General features: G+C 33.8%; 1 protein-coding gene across 3 annotated transcripts in view; it reads right to left on the bottom strand.

Annotated features, from left to right (window-relative positions):
• Window positions 1–396: 396 nt before the first annotated feature.
• The window catches only part of LOC148945850 (E3 ubiquitin-protein ligase NRDP1-like), a 185,701-nt gene continuing 164,875 nt past the window's right edge, over window positions 397–21,222 (bottom strand). For 2 of the 3 annotated variants that reach the window (XM_089098476.1, XM_089098478.1), the window contains exons 4-6: window positions 7,761–8,060; window positions 1,640–1,753; window positions 397–762 (exon numbers count right to left, since the gene is read on the bottom strand). In XM_089098476.1, coding sequence (XP_088954602.1) covers window positions 7,820–8,060 — 241 coding nt within the window. In that variant the 3' untranslated portion in view covers window positions 397–762; window positions 1,640–1,753; window positions 7,761–7,819. The remainder of the gene's footprint in view (window positions 763–1,639; window positions 1,754–7,760; window positions 8,061–21,222) is intronic. The other variant, XM_089098477.1, reaches the window with a different exon arrangement.

Raw genomic sequence — 21,222 nt, 5'->3', positions numbered from 1 at the left:
AAATTAGCACACCAAATTTTGTGGGAGGCCGGGGGGGGGGGGGGAGTAATCAGGATTTCACCCCAGACGCAAGAGAAGCCAGAACCGACTTTACACATCAATATGAGACAATAAGCTAAAGTTACAATTCGTTTTATTTATTTGAAAGTTTTTCCAACTAAATTATTTAGTACTATCTTCCTGTTTTCTACAATTTCGTCTGATTCATCTCTAAACCTGTGAAAATTGTGATTTTCTGAATAATTTTTGATTTTTCAAACCCCATCCACCTAATACATATTCAGGAAGGAGGTTCATATACTTTCTTCTACATGAATAGTTTTCATTGACTGTAGAAAATAAAGTAAATATAAATATTTATTGAAACTAATTGGAGAAACACAAAAGCTTTTACGCTAAGTTTTTACTCATGTTTTATTGGCCCGGACACAAAAATCCCGTTTCTACATGTTAAAAATCAGTTTTTAATCACTTTGAAACATAAATTGCTTTAAATACAGGACTAAAAATCCAGGATTTATAACAAAAATCTGTTGGTCCATGTGAGTGTTATCCGATGCCATTATAATATTTAAATCAAAATTGAACTTCCGACTGCATACATAATGATACCGACAGCGATATGCTGTTAATCGATCCCGGTTTGCTCTTCGAGCTTTTTTGGAACGTAGCCCAGGAGGCCATCGATTTGCGTATGAGTTCTGAATCAGAGTGTTAACCATCTCCAAAGGACATCCAGATTTGGATAGACACTCTGGCTACCTGGAAAAAGAAAAATCCGTTGAGATTCTGGGAAATATATATATATATATATATATTTATATATATACATATATATATATATATTTATATATATATATATATATATATATATATATATATATATATATATATATATATATATATATATATATATATATATATATATATATATATATATATATATATATATATATATATATATATATATATATATATATATATATATATATATATATATATATATATATATATATATACTCGTTTAAATCTAATGATTTTACTATTTGTTTCAGAATTTCCTGTGTTTTTCATGTTAACCACTTATTTTTGCTATTTTTTCCATTTGGGCCCTCCCGAAATGTACCCCCCCTCTCTGGGAACTTTTTGTCTGTGTGCCTGCTATCTTAGACGTAATTAGTCAATACCAACTTTGAATTCACCATCCAGTCACAAATTGGCGAGCTTGAAATTCCGGGCTTTTTTGTTCAAAATAACCAAAAAAAAAAAAAAATTAATTATTGCTTTTTCTTCCCCACATTTTTTATTATTACCCACCATTTTATTATATATATATATATATATATATATATATATATATATATATATATATATATATATATATATATATATATATATATATATATATATATATATATATATATATATATATATATTTTCTCTGCTTTTTGGTTTGTTTTTTTTTTATTTATTATAGTTTCTCTTCTTTGTTTCATAGGAGCAATCTTAGAGGTTATAGTCTTTGAAATTGCGTTTATTGGCATGAATTTAATGAACACGCGTGTTTTGCATGTGGGATTTCTGAAGAAATGGTTGAAGATTTAGAAAAATGATTGACATAATTAAGGAATAAAATTACCTCTAACATCCAATGAACAGGTCTTGACACAAGTCTCCAACTTGAAAAAAAGTTTGAATTCTCGTTAACCATTTCAAAGTTTGTTAGCCATGTACTGTCTGTAAATACTGTACCCTGAAAACATAAAAATGTCCATTAGCTGCTTATTCTTTTGATTTAAAAAATAAAAGCAAACTTTTATATATGTATTTGATCAATCTAGTATGTTTACAGGCCACAAAAAACAACTGTAAAGCCATCCTGCCATATAGATAATTAAAACTGTAATTAAGTTTGATGGAGACCTACTATCAATAAAGTAGCTTTGTTAAGGGTTGTTAACCCTCAACAAAAATTTTTTGAATTTTGTTCAATTACTTGGTAGAAAAAAAAGAACGATGCTTTTAAATGAGTGACAGAGAAGTTATAATAGTTATAAAATATACTAAAATATCCAATAAAATCTAATTTACCATCTGTAAAAACTGTGTCCTATAATGATAATTTTTTTTAACTTAGTAACATTCGTTCACAAGTGCACGCATCTTTTTAACTGGAACTTTCTTTCAGCAAACGTAAATGTATTTGCTCTGCATACAATGGTGAGTCTAGCATGTTTATAGGCTCAAATCACCTTATACCTTAGCGTGGCTCTTTTTGAATCATTTTTTAAAAATCACGAACTTACAATATAAATTTAGTTCGGCTAATAAAGAACTTTTTTTGTACAATTTTTTTTTAGAACAAATTTAGCTGAAGAATGCAAATTGAGAAGACAATGCTGTTCAAAGAGAAGATAAAGCATGGAAAATTGGTTAAAGCTATAGAAATGTAGCTCTCTAGAATGAGAAATGTAGCTACAACAAAAAGAGACTCATTTTTAATTCCTTAATTCACACTCATTATCATGGTTTTGTTTGAATTTTTGACAATTCATAGTCCAAACTGCACTCCAAACAGATAATTCCAAACTACAGTTTGGTCCATTAAAATTGGTATACAGAAAGACAAATGAACGCCTAGTATCAACGAAGTGGCCCTAGTATTCCCCCCCCCCACTGCAAACATTTTTGGATTTTGTTTCATTACTAAAAAAAAAAAAAATGCTGTCTTGCGTAAGCTGGAAGAAAACACATAAATCCAATGCGAAAATTCATTAGCTGCGTTCGTTTTCGTCGTTCTATGGAAATCAAAATTTTACAATTAAGCCGTTCGTTTTCGCCGTTCTATGAAATGTTTCGCTTATAAGCCGTTCTTTGAAATGCCGTTCTTCGTTCTTAGTACCGTCGTTCTTTGAACGACGAACTGAGCCTCATAGTCCGTTCAACAACTTTATTTTTAATTTTTGGCGCAAAGTTTTAAAATAAAAAAAACAAGACAGAAAACAAATTTATTGATTTATTTAATTTTGTAGATTTTTTTGCTGGGGTTTTTCATTTAAAAAATGGTAGTGATTTGTTTTTCGTATATATTTTTCGTTAAGTTGACCCTCTTCTGATTTCTAAGTGTTAAAAGTTTGCTTACTTGACAAGCCTCTTTTCTAACCTATTGAAATTTTGACAAAGGAAAATTTTATAGGAATTTTCAGTTTTTCATTTTCTTTTTCTCTGGTTTTAGTTCTTAAGATGCAGCTCCTATTATTTGATTAAAATTTCAAGCCATATTAATATTTTCTTTTTAAAACTCCGGAAATGTATTTGCAGATCCTTAAAACCTCATAAATTAGGACTGAGCAAAGTTGTGAAGCTGAAAACAGGCTTCTTGTACTTCATTTAAGCAAAATACCTGTTTTGCACGGTTCCACTTTTATAACACAAAAATCTTTAAAGGTCAGCAAAAGTCACTGCCCTATAGAGGGAAAAAGAGTGGAGATAGATTACTTGAAAACAACTTACCGGAGCATACTTTAGCATATAGACCCATCCCCTAAAGTTTTATTTTCCTAACCTAACCCCTTTCCAAAATAGGAAAAAAGTAGCTGAACTAGACTTTTACCAAAAATTTCCATTTTCCTTGTGTAATAAAAAAAAAACACTGAATAACTGCCTTCTTAAAAAAAAATCCATGGACAAGGGAATAAAATACGTCCAGACTTACTTTTCCTATCTCTAAGTCACCAGCAAGTGCAAAACTTTCAGTCACTTTCCTCTAGTAACTCTATTGCTTGTTTTGCTACATTCGTAAGTATATTTTCCATTTTTGTTGTGCTGGTTGATTGAAATTTTATCTGTGGCTTTGAAATTTTATCTGGCTAAGGAAAGCTCTTATAAGCCGTTTTTTCAGTTAAAATGACGTTCTTAGAACAGCAAAATAAAACGCAATTTAAGAGTAAAACCAAGAAAATATTCTTAGTACTAAGAACAACAAATGGTGAAAACGACTGCAGCTATTGTTTCTATCTTAATAATGTTACCTTCAAACTCACCTTCATTCCTACACACCTGATCAAGTTTTTTCAAAAGTGCAAACAGCTTTAGCGCAAAGAGTAAGGTAATGAGGAGGGGGCAACCCTCCCTAAGAGGAATAAATCTTAAAACAATTAATTTGAAAATTTGGTTTTAATTTTTCCACCAACTGCCCCCTTTTTTTGTTTTTTACAAAAAATCATATAAAAACCATGTTTTACAAAAAACATTGGATATAAATCCAATGCGAAAAGTCATTGTTTCTATTCTACCTTAAAATACACCTGATTAAAATTGGTCACGGTAAAATTGGGTATTCTACGTATTTTACCGTAATTTTACGGACCCCCGTATAATTGGTATTTTACCTATTTTACGTAATTTAGTTGACCAGTATCTTAATATTTTACTGACATATTTTACGACACCTTGAGATTTCCACAGCTTCAAAACATGCTATACTGTGCATAAATAATTTCTCTTTAAAAGGGAGATAAAAACAGGTTTGGATATGATTTATTGATTTTCTTTGTGAATAGCTGTATTACGTCAACTGTATTGAAAGGTCGTCTTGTGATTTCAGTCTCTTCTTGTTAAAACAATAAGGTATATTATAGATTATAGGACAGGTAATTATAATTTGGAATGGTGAAATATTAGCTAAAATGAAATTATATTAGTTCTGTGAGCTGTTGAAGACAGACAGGGCTAGAAGCAGGATTGACATATGACAGACAAGATAAAGATGTACTGGTGCTTTATGCGGTCACTGCTATATACTAACAAGAGACAAAACCCGCCAGACTGGGACCTCTCAAGGGACCTCTATTGAGAAATGGAATGCAAAGCGTAGTTTTCATTGCGTCTACGATATTTGAACTGTTGTTTTTTGGGGGTTTAGGGAGGGGGGAAGGTACCTAGGTAAGGTTACGTATTTAATATATGGTATGCTTGACCCCCACTCCCACCCCTAATGTGCAAATATATAGCCCAAATTTGTTTATAAACTATGATATATTCACCCTATTTTATTTTATTTCATTAGCATTAACCAAACTTGACTTTTTAGCAGTGTCCACATAATGCACCAGTATCGAAAAATAATAAAATTTAATATCCGTGAAAAACAGAGGGTAACGTCAGCCAGTGGACAGAAAAGAAGCGAAAATGACAGAAACATATATTTTGTCAGGGACTTCCGCCCAACCGTCTCCAGTGCTAAAAAAAAATAAGGAAACCTTTTTTTTAAGTAACTCTAACAGATGAGAAGAAAGCCTGAATCAAGCAAACCAAGCTAGATTAAATGAAAGACTATTCGTCAACAAGATTGGGTAAGAATTCTTGGTACTTTCCAGAACACACTCAAGTTTTTGATCTGAATGTAAGATCTGAGAAAACCGGTTTCATAGCCACAAAGATAAGTGACGGGCGATAGAATACATTAGTAAGTATGACGGCACTAGACCCTCAAGGTCCAAACCGGTGTTGCTTTTTTCCGTTTCGTGGCTCTTCAACCAGGAAGTGCAATGGGGGTTACGGACCAGCCATCTTGTGCTTTCGCACATCCTTCCTGCTTATCTTCCCCAGATTTCTCCAGGTACTCATTTAAAGCTGGGTCGACTGGCTAAGCTTAAGGAATCACGCCACTGACCATCGCCCTATTTTCCCCTTGGATACTTCCACTTCATTAGAAGGAACATTGAAATTTCTACTCTCCTGTTTAAGTCAGAGGCAATCATATAGCATTACCTATAGTAAAGACCCATAAGGGTTCAATTTATTAATATTTGTTCATTTATTTTTTCTCAGGGGCACTTCGTGTGTAAGGGGTGGTCGAATAAACTTTGGAGGGGGTTCAGTCAATTGGAAATCAAAAGTTCTAAGGGAGAGACGAAGGGAGGCAGAAATTGATATATAACCCTCAAGGGCGTATCCAGGACTTTTGTTTGGGAGGGAGGGGGGGAGGCTTTTAGAAACGCATCAAAAATGTGTCCCAATCAAAAGGATAAACTAGACTGTTAATTAAATTGATAAAACTCCAGATGAAAGGGTATCATCTTTTTTTAAGCCCAGAAAATTAGAATCATTACAAAATTTCATTAAAAGCTGAAAGTCATGCTTAAAAAGAAATGCTCAACTGGTCTTGTAGCTACAGGCCAATTCTAAAACACGAATTTTAACCTATATTTTCTAGGGAGTAGCTTTTTTTTACCTTATTTCTACCAATTTTAATTAACAAGTTTTTATTTTACGGTAATTTTAAAACATTCCACAACTGTAATTTTTAAATTTTAACTGAAAATTTTATTCTATTTAGCCCATAACCCTTTCCTGCTTTACTAGAACTCATACCGTTATTTTTCAACCCTGACTAAAAAAGTTCCTGGACACTGATTTTTCTTAAAATCATAGACTAAAATAATTATGACACCCAAAAACTGGTCCATAATTTCCCAAACCAAGTTGACCATGTAGGCAGGGATGTGAGTACCTCATTGAAGACAGAAAGAAATAATAATAATTGCAAAATTAAAATTGTTTGTGAACAAATGTACGAATAGAACTTGCGCCAGAGGCAAGTCAATGGTTCCGACTGGGCAAGTGAGGTAGGGCCTTTGGATCTACCCCACCCAACATCTTGAAGGCACTCTTTCCTATTATGTCATGTTACACTAAAGTTTTGCGATATTTATAATTGTTAGAAGGATGTTATATTTGCTTCTATAGTGAATAACAGGACATTGATAGCAGCAGAGAAAAACTTGATTCAAAAGGAAGTATTTATACAATTAAAAAACTTAAAAAAAAAACTGTTTCAAAAGCTGACTGATGGTCTGCATTGCACAGGTACCGACTTCCTGATGCGATGCCTTTAGCCTGGGGGTTGGGAGGAATCTGTATATTTTTACAAAAGATACATTACTGAAAAAGATATATTTTATCAGAAATATTAAAGTAAAAAGAGCAAATTATAAAACCTTTTTTTTTTGTTCAAGGTTTTAATCTTCAAAATAAAACACAACTAAATATATAAACGTGCCCGGCAGCGAGGACACTTAACAAAATGCCCGGCCATTTTGTAGTGATCAAAATGGAAAATTTCTTGTGTTTTCAAAACAATGCAATTTTTTTCGAAAACCCTTCTGTCCCTCGTAGGCGAGTGCTCACCCCTAGGAACTTTAGAACCAATCCTTGAATGGGTATCTAAAGTATGTTTACAAAGTCCACTTATCCCTTCATGCACTTCTTCACGCACTCAATTTAAATTGTAAGCGTAAATGCAGGTAGTGGTCGCATTGATTGATAATTGCAACATCAACGGAATTTGTTGCTTTTAGCCAGTAATAGTACACAAATTTGTTTCACCTATGCATTTTTTTTTTGCAATTTCTTGTAATAAATATGTGTTTATATTTTAATTTCTTACAATAAGTATGGAAAACAGATTACTTTTCAAAAGGTTTTCAATTTCAGGACAACTATAATAAATAATTAAACATCCAGAGGCAAACAGTAACAGTGGTCTCAATTCAGGAATAGAAGGGGAATTTTCACCCCTCTAGATTCCCTCTATAAGACTTTGATAAAAAGCCTGTTGTATTATTTTCATTGAACAGTTTTTTTTAATATTTCCAGAGAAAAATTAAAAAAAAGACGAAATTGTCCACATTGAAAAATAAAAAAATCCTGCCCTCGTAATTTCCACGAACTTACACCACCAAGCAATATAGAATCACCTGATTTACGTTCTGATTTGCTCTCAGCAAGTCTAATTCTGACAGCAACTTTGAAATTTTTACTTCATTTTCTTCATTTTTTTTTGAACTATTGCCAATTTTGATTCCATTTCGATCTTCAAACTTTGTACACAGCTATGATTAACTAATTCTTCAAAGGGTATAGTAAACCCACATCCTGATTGGCAAGTAACAAGTCTGTTGGGGTCGAAATTACATTGTAAAAGATGTGCATCAAGTCTTTCCAAAGTCAAAATGGCAGGACATCCATGTGTCTGGTTGCTACAGCTCAAGGTTAATCTATGTTAAAAGAAATATATGTTAAGAAGTAGAATGATATTACCCAGGATAGCAAAGTTTAACTACATTAGAGCAATAACAAAAAATCTAACTTTGAAAGCCACTTATGACTTATGATAATCGCAAAGTCTTCCCCCTCAAAGTTCTGGCTTTGCATGCCCTATATATTATCAAAATTACCTTTCATTATTTTGTATAGTTACTGTTGAACTGACTCGGAGCTTACTAAGTCTTATAACACTAAATATTTGATTTTAATTTTTTTGTCAATACAAATATTGGAAAAATAGCCATTCCTGCTTGAAAATGCATATTTGAATAGTTCTTGTGGCTTTAAAACTTTTTCTAGTTTTGATTGACGCATTCATGTAAAATCATTCCCCTCATCTCCCTTCAAAAGCAACAAAAACAAATTCAAGATTACGAGCAACTTAAATTAATACTTCAAAAACCAATGGCGAAACTATTTACATAAAAAGACAACCATTACACAATACTAAATATAGCTTCAAACATACTATGCGTTGGGTCTAAAGATTTCAGGAACTTTTCCCTCCTGGTCACGATCACGACGAAGGGGTCATCGAATCCGTAACGTGACGAAATCTGGCGGTTTCTTTGCCAGGGGGGAAGGCTAAGCAGATATTTTGCAAACTTATAGAACACTGTACGGATTGTTTTTTTTTATCATCAACAGTGAACAAAGACCAGAAAGGTGACAAAGCTAAGGTATGAGGGGTGGCAAAGGAATTGAAGATCCGTGCTAGAATGCGGCGGTTATATAGGAGTTTGCATAATAAAATCATCCCATACGCTTTTTGGACTTTCTGTTTGAGATCATTTATTGGACAGGACCGGGTAGCTTTAAGATTAGACCCAATTGGCAAACCAAGGTAAGTCATTGATGCTGCTGCAGTAACAGTATTACTACCTAGTGCAAATATGAAAGGTGCCAACTCTTTCTTACGACAATAAAAGACAACCACCTCGCTTTTGCTGGAGTTGAATTCTAGGCCTATGTTAGCATATTCATTAGACAAAACTCTGAAATTACTCTCTATGCCACTGACGGATCTACTCAGATTTAAAATATCATCGGCATAATTAACAAGAGACAAATCAATTCCACGAAAAATAAAGCACGTTTTCACCGTCTTCTGAGCCTCGATGATACTGTTATTATAAAGAGGCGGTGATTATGAAGCCCCTTGGCGAATGCCTTTTTGTACTTGTATGAGGAAATCGGACACAGTCGGGGTCTGGTTTTTTAGGACCGTTACTCTAACCTTGAACTTAAAATACATGTTCCTATAAGTAGCAATTATAAATCTGTCAAGACATCTCTTAAACGCAGAGACAAGCAGTTTTACATGGATACCCGAATCAAAAGCCCCGCGGACGTCGTGGCCTGCAAGTACCACGGTTTCACCTTTAGCATCTGCATCCAACAAAACATTAGACAATAGGCTATACACGTGCTCGCGGCTAATATTTCTCTTGAAACCGAACTGCGAGTCTGGCGTACTACAAACATACTTTATCTCCTCAATAACTAAAAACTCTAACAATTTACAAAAAACGGGAGCAACGGTTATCGGGCGGTAAGAACAACATTCAGATGGATCTTTACCCTTCTTGATGACAGGGGTGATTACACCGGTACATTAAATATCTGTTCCTAGACCCCAACTAAAAATCATTTGGAGCATAAGTGCTAGATGTATTTCAAACAGTTCCCTACCGAGAATCAGATGAATACCACAGATATTATCTAATCCTTTTGAGTACTTCTTCATTAGTTTAAGGATAGCCAAACGAACGTCCGACACACTCACTGGGTGACCAGGATCCGGCTCCAAAGATTCTAAAAAAAGATCAAGATCTCTCTCACACTTGCTCTCAAATTCAGGACCAGGTGCAGTAAACTTGCTCATGAAAAAACTAGTCCATTCACTTTGACTAAGGGCGGACTCGTTACCAGGCGCTTTAGAAGATCGATTCTTTTTTATGAGCTCCCAAATTTTATTTGGATAGACTCGTAGCGACTCACTATCTTCATCAATCACACGATAGCGATGCAAGGCGAGACATTTGGAGAACTGCCGCTTTATATGCAATCAAACACTGTTTACAACACATTGTTTAGGACGGCCGGAATCAATCCACACACTATACCACATTTTAGCTTGTCGAAACGCATTGACCAAAGCTGGATTTTTCGACCATCCTGGAACTTGTGACCTAATTCTCACTTTAAGAATAGGAACCACGGTTTTTTCTGCACAGCGCAAGGCGTGAGTTATTTCACTACAGTAGATATTTAGAAGTATTTGTTTCTCATCACATGCAATCGGTGAGCTTTGGAGTAGTAGCTGGAAAGGGACCTTAATCTTTTCCAGGATTCCGTCACACACAGACCTGAACATGGCTAAATTAGAGAGAACGTATACTTCAATTGAATAAATAACAACTTAATTTTCTTAAAAATTAAAAGAGGCTTTACCTAAAGTCTAAAATATAAAACATACAAGAATAATCAGCAGCATTGCGTAAAAAAAAAATTAGAGAAGGGCAAAGCCTGTAAGAGTGTTCCAGAAACTTCTCGCTCTTTTTGCAATTCTGTGCACTCCTCTTCTAAACAATCCTTTCGATGCATTCTCGGACTGGTCTGCTGCTCGGACTGGTCGAACTGGACTGGTCTTGTCTGCTTTCTTTTCTTTCGTTCGCTTAACTTTGACAAGGTTGACTTTGTTGTTTTTCCCGAAAATGAAATTTGTATGAAACATGAATCCTGTGAACTTGTATGTAGAACCATTCTTTCCTGCTGAATTCTGGACTGTTTCCTCGACTCTATCCTCGCTGGTTGTATCCTCAATTGCAATTATTTCATCGTCGATTTTCATCGTAATGTTAGTTTTCAGGAATCGTCAAATTTAAACTTTCCGTAGGACTTGCAGGAATTGTAAAACCTTACTTTACTAATAACATTACTCTTCTTCAACTCAAAAATGTTCTAGTAAAAATACTATGAAGCTCTTCTTAAACAAAATTACGGTTCATCTCCAATTTTTATAATATATTTAAATTCTGTGCAAAGTTTTTTTTACTTCAATCCAACTTTTTAATACTTGAATAGAAAAGCTGAAAAGTTGGAAGAAGAAGTTCAAGAACCCGAGGGGTTTAAAGAATTTTTACTCAATACAATATTTTGATTGAGTTTGAACAAGATCTTTTAAAATTAAGGGAAGAGAAATTTCAAATCTTAAAACTGACATAAAAATATACCTTATATGACGAGGACTTTCTGCTCCTCATCTGCTAGCTCGTTAACCTGAAGTCTAACTTTCTGTCAAAGTCATTTAAGAAAACTTGCCTAAGCACAAGGGACTTTAGATAGGGAAAAAAACCTTAAAAAAAAAGCACCACAAACTAACAAACTTATGCTTTACAAGCTAAAATTTAAAGAATAGTAAGCCCTTTTCAATTATGTATAATTTCAGTTTCTTTTTTAAGTTTTAAGGTTTCTTCTTACCATCAGTTTATAAAAACTTGTTTTTTTTTCATTCTAATTAAACTCTGTGATACAGTGTATTGTTTTGAACGTGATACTTTTTATAACGCAAAGAAACGGACGATATTTCAACGCTAGAAGTCTGCCTTTCGATAAGTAGCAGGACATAGAGAACATTTTTTTTGAAAGATAATGAAAATAAAAAAATAAAGAATACGAAATAAGCATTTTTTTGAAAGATAGTGAAAATGAATAAAAAAAGAGTAGGAATTTAAGGCAATGAAAAAGTTTATTATAAAGTATAATAATAAAATATAATTTTTTATAATGAAAAGGTAAAGTATAAAGTAGTATATACAAAATAAATATATATGAAAACGAAAAAGAAGGAAGACTTGCTTCTGCTTGAATTTTTTGTTGTGAGTGGAACATTAGCTGGAACGTAGTAATAAATATTCGACGATCAATAGTAACCACTAGTTGAAAAATACTTAAAAAAAACTCGAATGAAAAAAAAAAAAAAAAAAACAAACAATTTTTAGGTGATTAAGAAAAGATAAAAATTTTAGAAGTTAGTTTTAATAGTAAAATGTTACTTTTAAGAGAAATTCATCTGGAGTTTCGGACAGGAGCATTAAACCTTCAAAAAATACTGTCGGATCAAATTAAAAAACGGGCATTTGGAATAATCTTGACGGAAAATTTTTCACGGGGACATTAATACCCCACTCAGCCTCTACGATGAACAGAAGAATCACTGAGCAGGAGAAGCACTAGTGCCCCTTGTGTGCTTTTTTTAGTTAGAGAGAAACTTAATACAGAGAACCAGTTAGAGATATCCCCATTTGCTTTCCCTTAATTAGGTGACTAGGTATGTAGAATTTAAAAATGGAATATGAAGACATCTTCCACTGTTCTGATTGATATTTGTAAAGCACGCACAATTAAGAAATTTTAAATGAAAAAATGACTGATGCTAATTTTTCAACAGAGGGAATTAGTTGTTATTCGAAGTAAATCTCATAAATATGGATCTCTCTATTATCGTTATAATAAATATTTAATGTTTTTTAGGTATGGTAACACCAATGGAGACTGGTTATTAAGACAGAAAATTTAAATCCACTTTTAAAGCCGAGTTTCAAGAAAGATTTAAGACAAGTGTGAATGTTTTGTAGCCAACAATAAGGTATTTGGTGTAGATAAGTCTCCCCTTTGTTTTTGAAATTTTTATTGACGAGATCTGAAAGGGGTTTTAGTTTTTGGACGTTGCATGCTTGTTATTAATCGAAGTTCCAGTTGCTAAATTGTGTTCCATGACCAAAGCTTGTCCTGAGACCAAAATAATTTTAATGATTTTAAGAATAGGAGATTTGAAACTTTGAATTTCACAATGTTAAAAATTAATTATCATGTCGATATTTTTACTGTCAAATTCAGTCACATCGAACTGGACTTCAGGAACTCATATCCCATGGATAGGAAAATTGAAAATAGATGATATAGAATTTATTTACTCAGACAGAAATGATGGTGTAGATAAGTAGGTAATAGGGCTGTATGAGGAATAAGGAAGTGGCTAATTCCTATTTAGGCGGGGAAGGTATTAATAATGGAATATTAATCGCTTTCTTTATGACTAAAAAGTAGAGAGTATCAAGCATAGAAGTTTATGCACCTGTAGAACGGACTGACGAATAAACTAGGGACTCTGAGGATTTTTACTGACTTTTACAGGCAAAAATAGACAGGGTATTTGGTAGAACTATGATTTTTTATTAAGGAATTTTAACGCCCAGGTCAGTAGAAATAGGGATTGATGATATCGTAGCCTTAGTAAATTTGGTGTAGGAAAAGAAAACAGCAATGGCTACAGACTGCTGCAATTTTGTAGGTATAACAATCTATTTATAAACAAGACAGTATTTGGTCATAAAATGGCTCATAAGTTAACATTGTATTTGCGTGATGGTAAGAGAGCTGATCTTTTTAATTATGACACTGTAAATTGAGGATTGACAGAATCAATGCAAGATACAGGGTATATAGGATTGCTGTTAATTGTGTTAAGAGTATTGGTGTAAATCACCATCTAGCTGTGTCTCGGGTTTATTTAAAGATGAAATTTCAGACGGGGACCACCTACCAGGAGGTAAACTCCAGGATGAACTGGGACGGGGACAAAATTAATGATAAGAAAAAAGTAAGAGAGATATTGGCTGAACATTTTTATAATATGCTAAACTAGGACAGAGCCACAGGAAAAGATATAGACGAAAATGAAAAAGTTTGCGACATTTTAGATGTGAATTTATTTTCGGAGGAAGAATTAGAAAGGGTACCAAGCGGATTAAAAAATCATAAGCCCCAAGATGCTGGTGCTGTGGTTAATGAGCTTTTAAAATAAGGTGGCTCTGAGGCTAGAAATAGGTTGCTGAAGAATATAAATATGATTTTTGAATACGGGACAGTATCTATTAACGCTTGGGAGACCCCAATTTAACCATGCCTAGGAAAGGCGATAAGAATGAGTGTGTTAATTAAATAAGTAATAGCCTTATGTAACTTAGTTAGACCATGTGCCACAAAATTTTTACTCTTAGGTTATCCATTGAGTATTATCTGATACATCAAACACCTTAAGTCCTTGACTTTTTTATATTATGGGCAAGTGTTTGATTTAGCTGGTAAAACATTCCCATCGAATGTCTTATTCTTGTATGGTATACAAGGCAAACATATTAAAGTGAGTATTGCAATGAATAAAAATAGAATTGCCGCATGTACATATGCGAGGAATTTGTTCTATCCCCATATGGGTCATTTTGATAAACTTTGTTCTACGGAAAGGCAAAAGGAGAACACGGAAACAACTTGGAAAGAAAACTAAAGTATCCCTATCATAATTTTGGTATATTTACGTCTTTTGGGTTTAATCTTTATCAGTCGAAGGGTAAAAGTGTGTGCTTGGACATGTGCATGAAACATCAAAATATGAACTGTTTTTTCCTGTGGTAGGTGTTTTATTAAATAAAGAAGGTATAAAGACTAATGAAAACTAAGGGAGACATGAAGACATTTTTCAAAGTGTTGTATTGCTATGCCTTCTTCTTATTCTTCTTATCTGGATCAATATGGAGATGCTTTCGCATAATCACATCACCGTATTAAGAGTCTAAGCCCGTCGGAGTGTTGATACAGTTAGGTTCGATACCCGAGTCTCGTATTATCAATCTAAGATAAGATCCACTGCGTCACTACAAGGTGTGTTGGTATAACAAAAATTGAGACGCAATAGTTAATCTTGACTTTTCTTAAAGAATGGAAAAGAGTAGGTCTAAGCTTAATTGATAAATAGTATAACCTAATAAAGTTTGTAAAGTAACTTCCATGCTTCATAAAAGATGTCGTATCTCTAATCTATACACAACGACTGGATTAGGTAAAACCACAAATATGCTTTTGGTTCCTAAGCCTTGCACACACTCCCCATCACAGACATTTACCTGATAAGCTCTCATGCTTTTTAACTGCGTTCTCCTCTTTGAGTTTTGCTCCTCTGTTGATTCTGTTTTTATGATTTAATTATTTTGTTTGCTCTCTTTAGTTTTTATATATTAACGTCTTTATTTTAGCGTTTTCTTGTCTATATACTTGCTCTTTCTCTTAGTTGGTGTGTTTAATTTTTAATTATTACTCTTCTTTTTTTTTTTTTTAGTTTCACATAAGCTATGATTTAGAGTAAAATGTAATTAACTGATTATGTTTTTTTAATAAAGTGAAATGAATTGAAAACAAAACTGACCTACAATTATTAATAAATAATGAGTTGAAGAGAAAGGGATAAAACATTTTGCAAACATGCTGAACTCTTGTAAAGTTACTCTAAATGCTAAAATATTAATAAAGAAATCTTTGTGGATTGACGCTTTTTATTTTGTTAACAATTTTCACCGAACTCTCACTTCGGGATTTGCAACATACCACTTAAAATGATTTACTTTGGTGTATCTCATTTGGAATGTAATGCAAGGCCTGACTTACCCACTTAATCTCATGGTCCTTTTGTGGGTCTAGCGTATACATGCGACTTTTTGTCTGCAATCGGAATGGTCTTAAGCAAGGTCACTGCTTCTTGTATATTAGTATTGGTCATTGACAGGAGCCGGACGAGGCCATCCTTCTAGCTGAAACATGGCCCTTTACAAGAGCGCTTCTTGCAATGCGTCGGGGGATCAAAACTGGAGGATTCCCTTGGGTGTTTCCTCTTTCAATTGAGAATTGACTGGGACGATAGAAGATGTTAAGGTAACAGGGGGGACTAGCGACTGCCGTTTAGGGGGGGGGTAAGACCAGGTACCTATGTGCTAATAGCCCCTAACAGAGAGGGTAAATCTCCATCTCGCTAAAACGTATAAGTGGCCGGGCACCTCAGTAAATAGTGATGTTGGTCCAAAATATTTTTTTCTAGACCTGGGCACTTACTGTACATAGATATGTCATAAGAACCTCAAAAGAGTTTCCTGGAGGGCAGACAGCTCCCCTTCCCGCGCGTAACTCACTTCCCCAAACAAATCCAATCCAAATTTTGGAGATAAAAATTGTCTTACGCGTATTTTTATTTTCTGTAAATTATGCCTTTGAGACTGACCCCCCCCCCTCCACCACTCAAAGCGAACGGGGTATAAGGTAGTAGGGGTGGTGATTTAAAGTTTTTAATTGGTAGGGGGTTCATTTGGCTGACAATAAGAAGTTTTACTGGCCTTTTTAACGGTAAATAGTGATTTGAGGTCATCCAGCCCTTTCCCCCTACCCCATTTAGTTTCCCCAACATCTTCAATAATTTTTTGGTAGATAATCTTTTTGTTCAGTGTCGCTTAAAGATCAGTAACGTTGGTATTTTAATATACCCCCCCTCCCTCCCGCCCTCAGGTCGATGTGTTTATTCTCTGCCTGTGAAGACGTTACGTTTTTTTTTATCTTACTAGGGGTCGCAAAAACATAAATTAGGGGTCATTTTATTGTTACTCAGACTTCATAGTTCTCTTATCACGAGTCAAATTGTTTCTACGACCCATAGCCCCCCCCCACACACACACGTCGTATTTACCAATAACTCCTCTGATGGAAATTTTAAGATGGCCATTTTTTGTCGTAGTGACTTCAAAAAAGGATCGGTTGGTTGGTTATTGTAAGGGCTAGTACCTTCTTTAATTGTCAAACGTGGCTGGAGGGCAACCACACCCCCTCGCCGCACCGTTCCCCAAACCCTTACAGTCAAAATCTCAAAAGCGTTATTTTGTTTGACGTTGGTTTTAAGTCCGAAAATTATTTTTGAGGATGAGAACCCCCTAATGATCCTCAGGGCAAGGGTTTTAAGGTATGTCCCGGGGGTTTTTAAGATTCGTTTGAAATTAGTGGTTACAAAAGCATTGGAGGTGGCATTGTTAACTCAACCCCGGACGTTGACTATTCCATTTTAAGAATTAAGTATGTTGCTGGCTAGCTATACCCCCCCCCTCCCCTACACTTCAAATTTTACCCAACGGCAGGTTTCAAAAAGGCAAATAAGCAGTATAGTGATAGTACCACTCTATAGTATCTGGAAATATCAATGAAAAATTTAAAATAGCTAATTCGATCCAAAATTAAGTCGTAGGATCTTTTCTAAGAGTAAAAAAAGATTGTAGGGAAGTCAGCTCGTATCTCACGCCGATTTTTTCTGCAAAAATATTTATCAAAACTTTTTAGAGAACTATTTTTTTCAGCATAATAGAATTTCCCAGCAACTATGTAGTCGCGATTATCGGTCACGTGCCCTCGCAATCATGAAATATTATGGATTCATATAGAAAAAATAACGAAAAGATATAAAATATTATTTTTTTTCATGAAAATGACATTGTCAATAAAAAACGAACAGAAATTTATCTAAAAAAAACTTTCCACAAAACAATTTTTTCAGAGAAAAGTAAAGTGCCCGATTTAGACAAAAATGGTCAGAAAGGAAGTTACGTTATCATCAAGGTGTAAAGCTATCAAAAATGATCAATAAATAATAGAAACTTAAAAAAATCAGAAATTAGAATAAATAACCGATTCATACTCGAAAAGACAAAAATTAACATTATTAAGGCATATAACCGCCTTGCCTTTTCAAGACTAGAAAATAATTTGTGGTTTACTTAAAACAAGATATTTTAAAATATTTTCACTTTTTTTTACTTCTATAATTAAAAAATTTTTTTCCTCACTTTTTTAACCTCATTTTTTTATTTTAATTAAGAAATATAAGTATAGGAAAATTTAACTGAAAAACTTCGGTCATTTTTTTTTTTTAGTAACACCTAAGTTATGTCATGGTCTTGAGAAGGCATGGGGTTGTCAGCCTTGTTAATTTTTATTTTTGCTCGTTTCGACTTTGAATCGGCATTTCATTTTAATTTCTGTTCGTTTTGAGTCGTATTTAATTGTTGATAGTGATGTGTGGTAGTTTTACGTTTGGAAGATTATTTGACTATTTTTGTTCATTTTCAGCTTAATAGAGCTTGTATACTATTCTTTGAAACTTGTTCTGCGGAAAGTTTTTTTTAAATTAACACGAATATATGACAGCGTCATTCAGCTAGGGGGGGGGGCAGACCCCTTTCTTTAGGCAGACCTTCGTTCTTTATTGTAAATGTAGTTGGAACGTACCCTTTTGGAAGGACACATTTACCAAGAAAGTAAGAGGCTTGCTGACTGACGGGGCAGCTGATTTTAACACTTAAGTGTGTATTCAGTTGTAATCAGTATTCAAATTACCTCGACCAGCAGAATTTAAGATAGAGAAACAGGTTTTCAGATGAAGCAGAATGTCAAATGGAATGCCATTAACATAGAGTAAGCAAGACCAAAGTAATCTTTAAAACTTGTAGTTTAATTTCGTGCATAATTTGCTCCAAACCTCTGCAGAAAATGCTCCCTGCGCGTTTACAACGTCCTCTGCTCTTGTTACAGGCTTTCCATATTCAGCTAATCTTGAAGGAAGCTTAGGTGGTAAGTTGCGAAGAGCAGTAAAGAGTTGACAACCTTCCATATTTTTCTCATGTTTTTGCTACTTCCAGCTATTTTTCTGTTAATATAATCTCTCTTAAGTTTACGTAAGACTGTTCAAACTCATTTTTTTTATAGCTATCATATTATTTAAGCTTTGCCTTGCAATAGTCGTTCATAGGAGCATTCCACAGATTATTTTATTGCTAGCCTAATACAACGAAGCCAACTGTGAATAACTCAAAGTTTTTAACCAACTCAAGCCAGCTTATATTTGGAAAAAATAAATACTATGTGAAACCAAAAATGAGATTGTTCAGCAGCGATATGTTCTCCCTCCCCTGTAAACAGCTCTAAATGCTCAAAACTAAACCATCAGCAGAAAAACGGCAGCTTCGAAGACTAACTGTCGTCTCAGGATATTCAATAGTCCTTGGAGAAAATTTTTTACCAACTAAACATTTTGTTCTGTATTACGTCAGACCCTAGAAACAGGTGTCATACACCCCTAAAAACGGTGCTACTTGTTACAAGTCATCGGAATAGTGAAGAATAGACTTTCAAGAGTGGTATTGGAGTGGCTTCCAGAAGTAGCCTCTTAAAATGGCAGGATGCAAATATAGCTTTTCAATACTTCTGACCCGATTGAAATATTAAAAATTTTAAATTGGCTCTCTTTTGAGCAAAACAATTAGAGGGAAGTAGAACTTTGTAAAAACAAGATCGGAAACTTCCATGCTATGTGTACAACATGTCAATATTTTTAAATCAATTGGCTAGGTTGGGATTTTCAATATATAGTATTTGGACCCTGTTTTGTACGAAGCTGCTACAAAAGAATAAATACCGCAGAACTTTAATGACGAACAAGCCCTTTAGATACCCAAACACGTCACTAGAACTTTCAAATTCATTTGAATGAGCCCTAATTTAATATAATAGGACCACCATATCAATGTGGTCAATCTTGGAAAAAACACACATAAACACATATCATTACCTTCCGAACAAATCTAAAATTTGACGTTTGACGAAATATATCGATAAAACTTTCATCAAGGTTGCACCCCTTTTAGTTTATGCACCCTATTCGCACAAGATTTTGCACCATTTTTATTCTTTTTTTCTAAAAATACATGCATTTTAGCAAACTTATAACATAAATGTAACCTTGAATTAAATTACTTTTAAATAATTTATTCTAATAAAAAAAGGAGGTTCTTCTGATGTTATTCTGTATGTTATCAAAACCTTTTTACAAAAGTTAGGTTACTATTGGCACAGGTCATTCCTTACCCAGAAGAAGAGTTTGCTTATTCAGAAGAAACCTTTACCCAAAAGAGTTCTTTACCGAGATGGTTCATGATTACCTGGCCAATATATATTACTTATAATAACAATATTAACATGGAAGTCAAAAGTATCCAGTTACCAAGGGAATTCTCACTCAACGAAATAATCCGTTTATAGAAATTATTATCCTCATGTCAAGATCCAAATAGAGGTCTTCACACCATAAACTCTGAATCAATACTCAATTTATTAGTACTTACTAATAAATATATTGGTAAGTTATTAGTACTTACCTATCTGTTGAATGAAGAACTAAAATAAATATAGGCCAAAATATTCGCAATTATACTTTTTTATTACTTTTATCTTGGCAACATAAATGTCTTGTGACCCCAAACTGATTTCAATCCACTTTCGATACTTTTCAATTCTATATAATCAGTTCATTTTTGTAACGCATCTGCCTGCACGGTCGCTAAATTTAAGTCAAGTTCTTGTTCTCCTATTTCAAAACGGCAAGGATTAACATTTAATTGTTGTGAAAGTTTTTCATTATATGTGTTGACAAATCATAACTGGTACCCAGAAGTGCTTCTAGAAGGACTTGAACATCCCTTGAATGCTTGAGAAAAGTTTTGGACTTCATGTTTGTCCCTTTTAAAAGAGAAATAATGCTTGCTCAGGAGATGAAGCATAGGTGTAGTTTGATAAAACTGTCAATTCCAACATTAGTTAACCAGGAACGTTGGTTGATATAATTTTGAGAAATTATTGTTCTTTTGTGTATTATATTTTTTCCTACAACATCCTTAGTAGTCCTAATAGTACTGACCTACTAGCCCACCTGGGTAATGAAAACAATCATGGTCTCCTTCATGATCGTTTCTCTTGAAGCATGGACTTCTGCAAAGAGGGCATGGGCTTTCACAAAAGTATCCCCAGATGTTGTTTTGGAAAACTTTGCCTTTCATAAAACGGTCAATTCGGTCTTCAATTATGGCCTCTTTGTTTTGCAAATATTTTTCAATGTTGATTATGGTATTTATCATTTCTTGTAGCTGCGATTGGGTAATAGAAAATGTTTTTTCTTGCAATCCTAAAAAGTAATCTTCGAATTCTTTGGCAATACTTTCTTCGAAGAAACGTTCCCTTAGAAGTAAAATAAAAGTATCAGATCTAAACATCTCTTATTCTTCATGGCAGCTTAGGGCTAATATTTATGAAATTTTTAATTTGAAATTATTAAAATTTTAATTTTTTATATCAATTTTTATGCGTTCTTTTAAACAGCTCATTTTTAATTTGTTGAAGCATCCGATGACA

The sequence above is a fragment of the Artemia sp. Qi Xiang Cuo genome, chromosome 12 (assembly GCF_049724085.1).
Source record: "Artemia sp. Qi Xiang Cuo chromosome 12, ASM4972408v1, whole genome shotgun sequence".
Classification (NCBI taxonomy): Eukaryota; Metazoa; Arthropoda; class Branchiopoda; order Anostraca; family Artemiidae; genus Artemia; species Artemia sp. Qi Xiang Cuo.
This window is presented reverse-complemented; position numbering and strand designations above follow the sequence as displayed.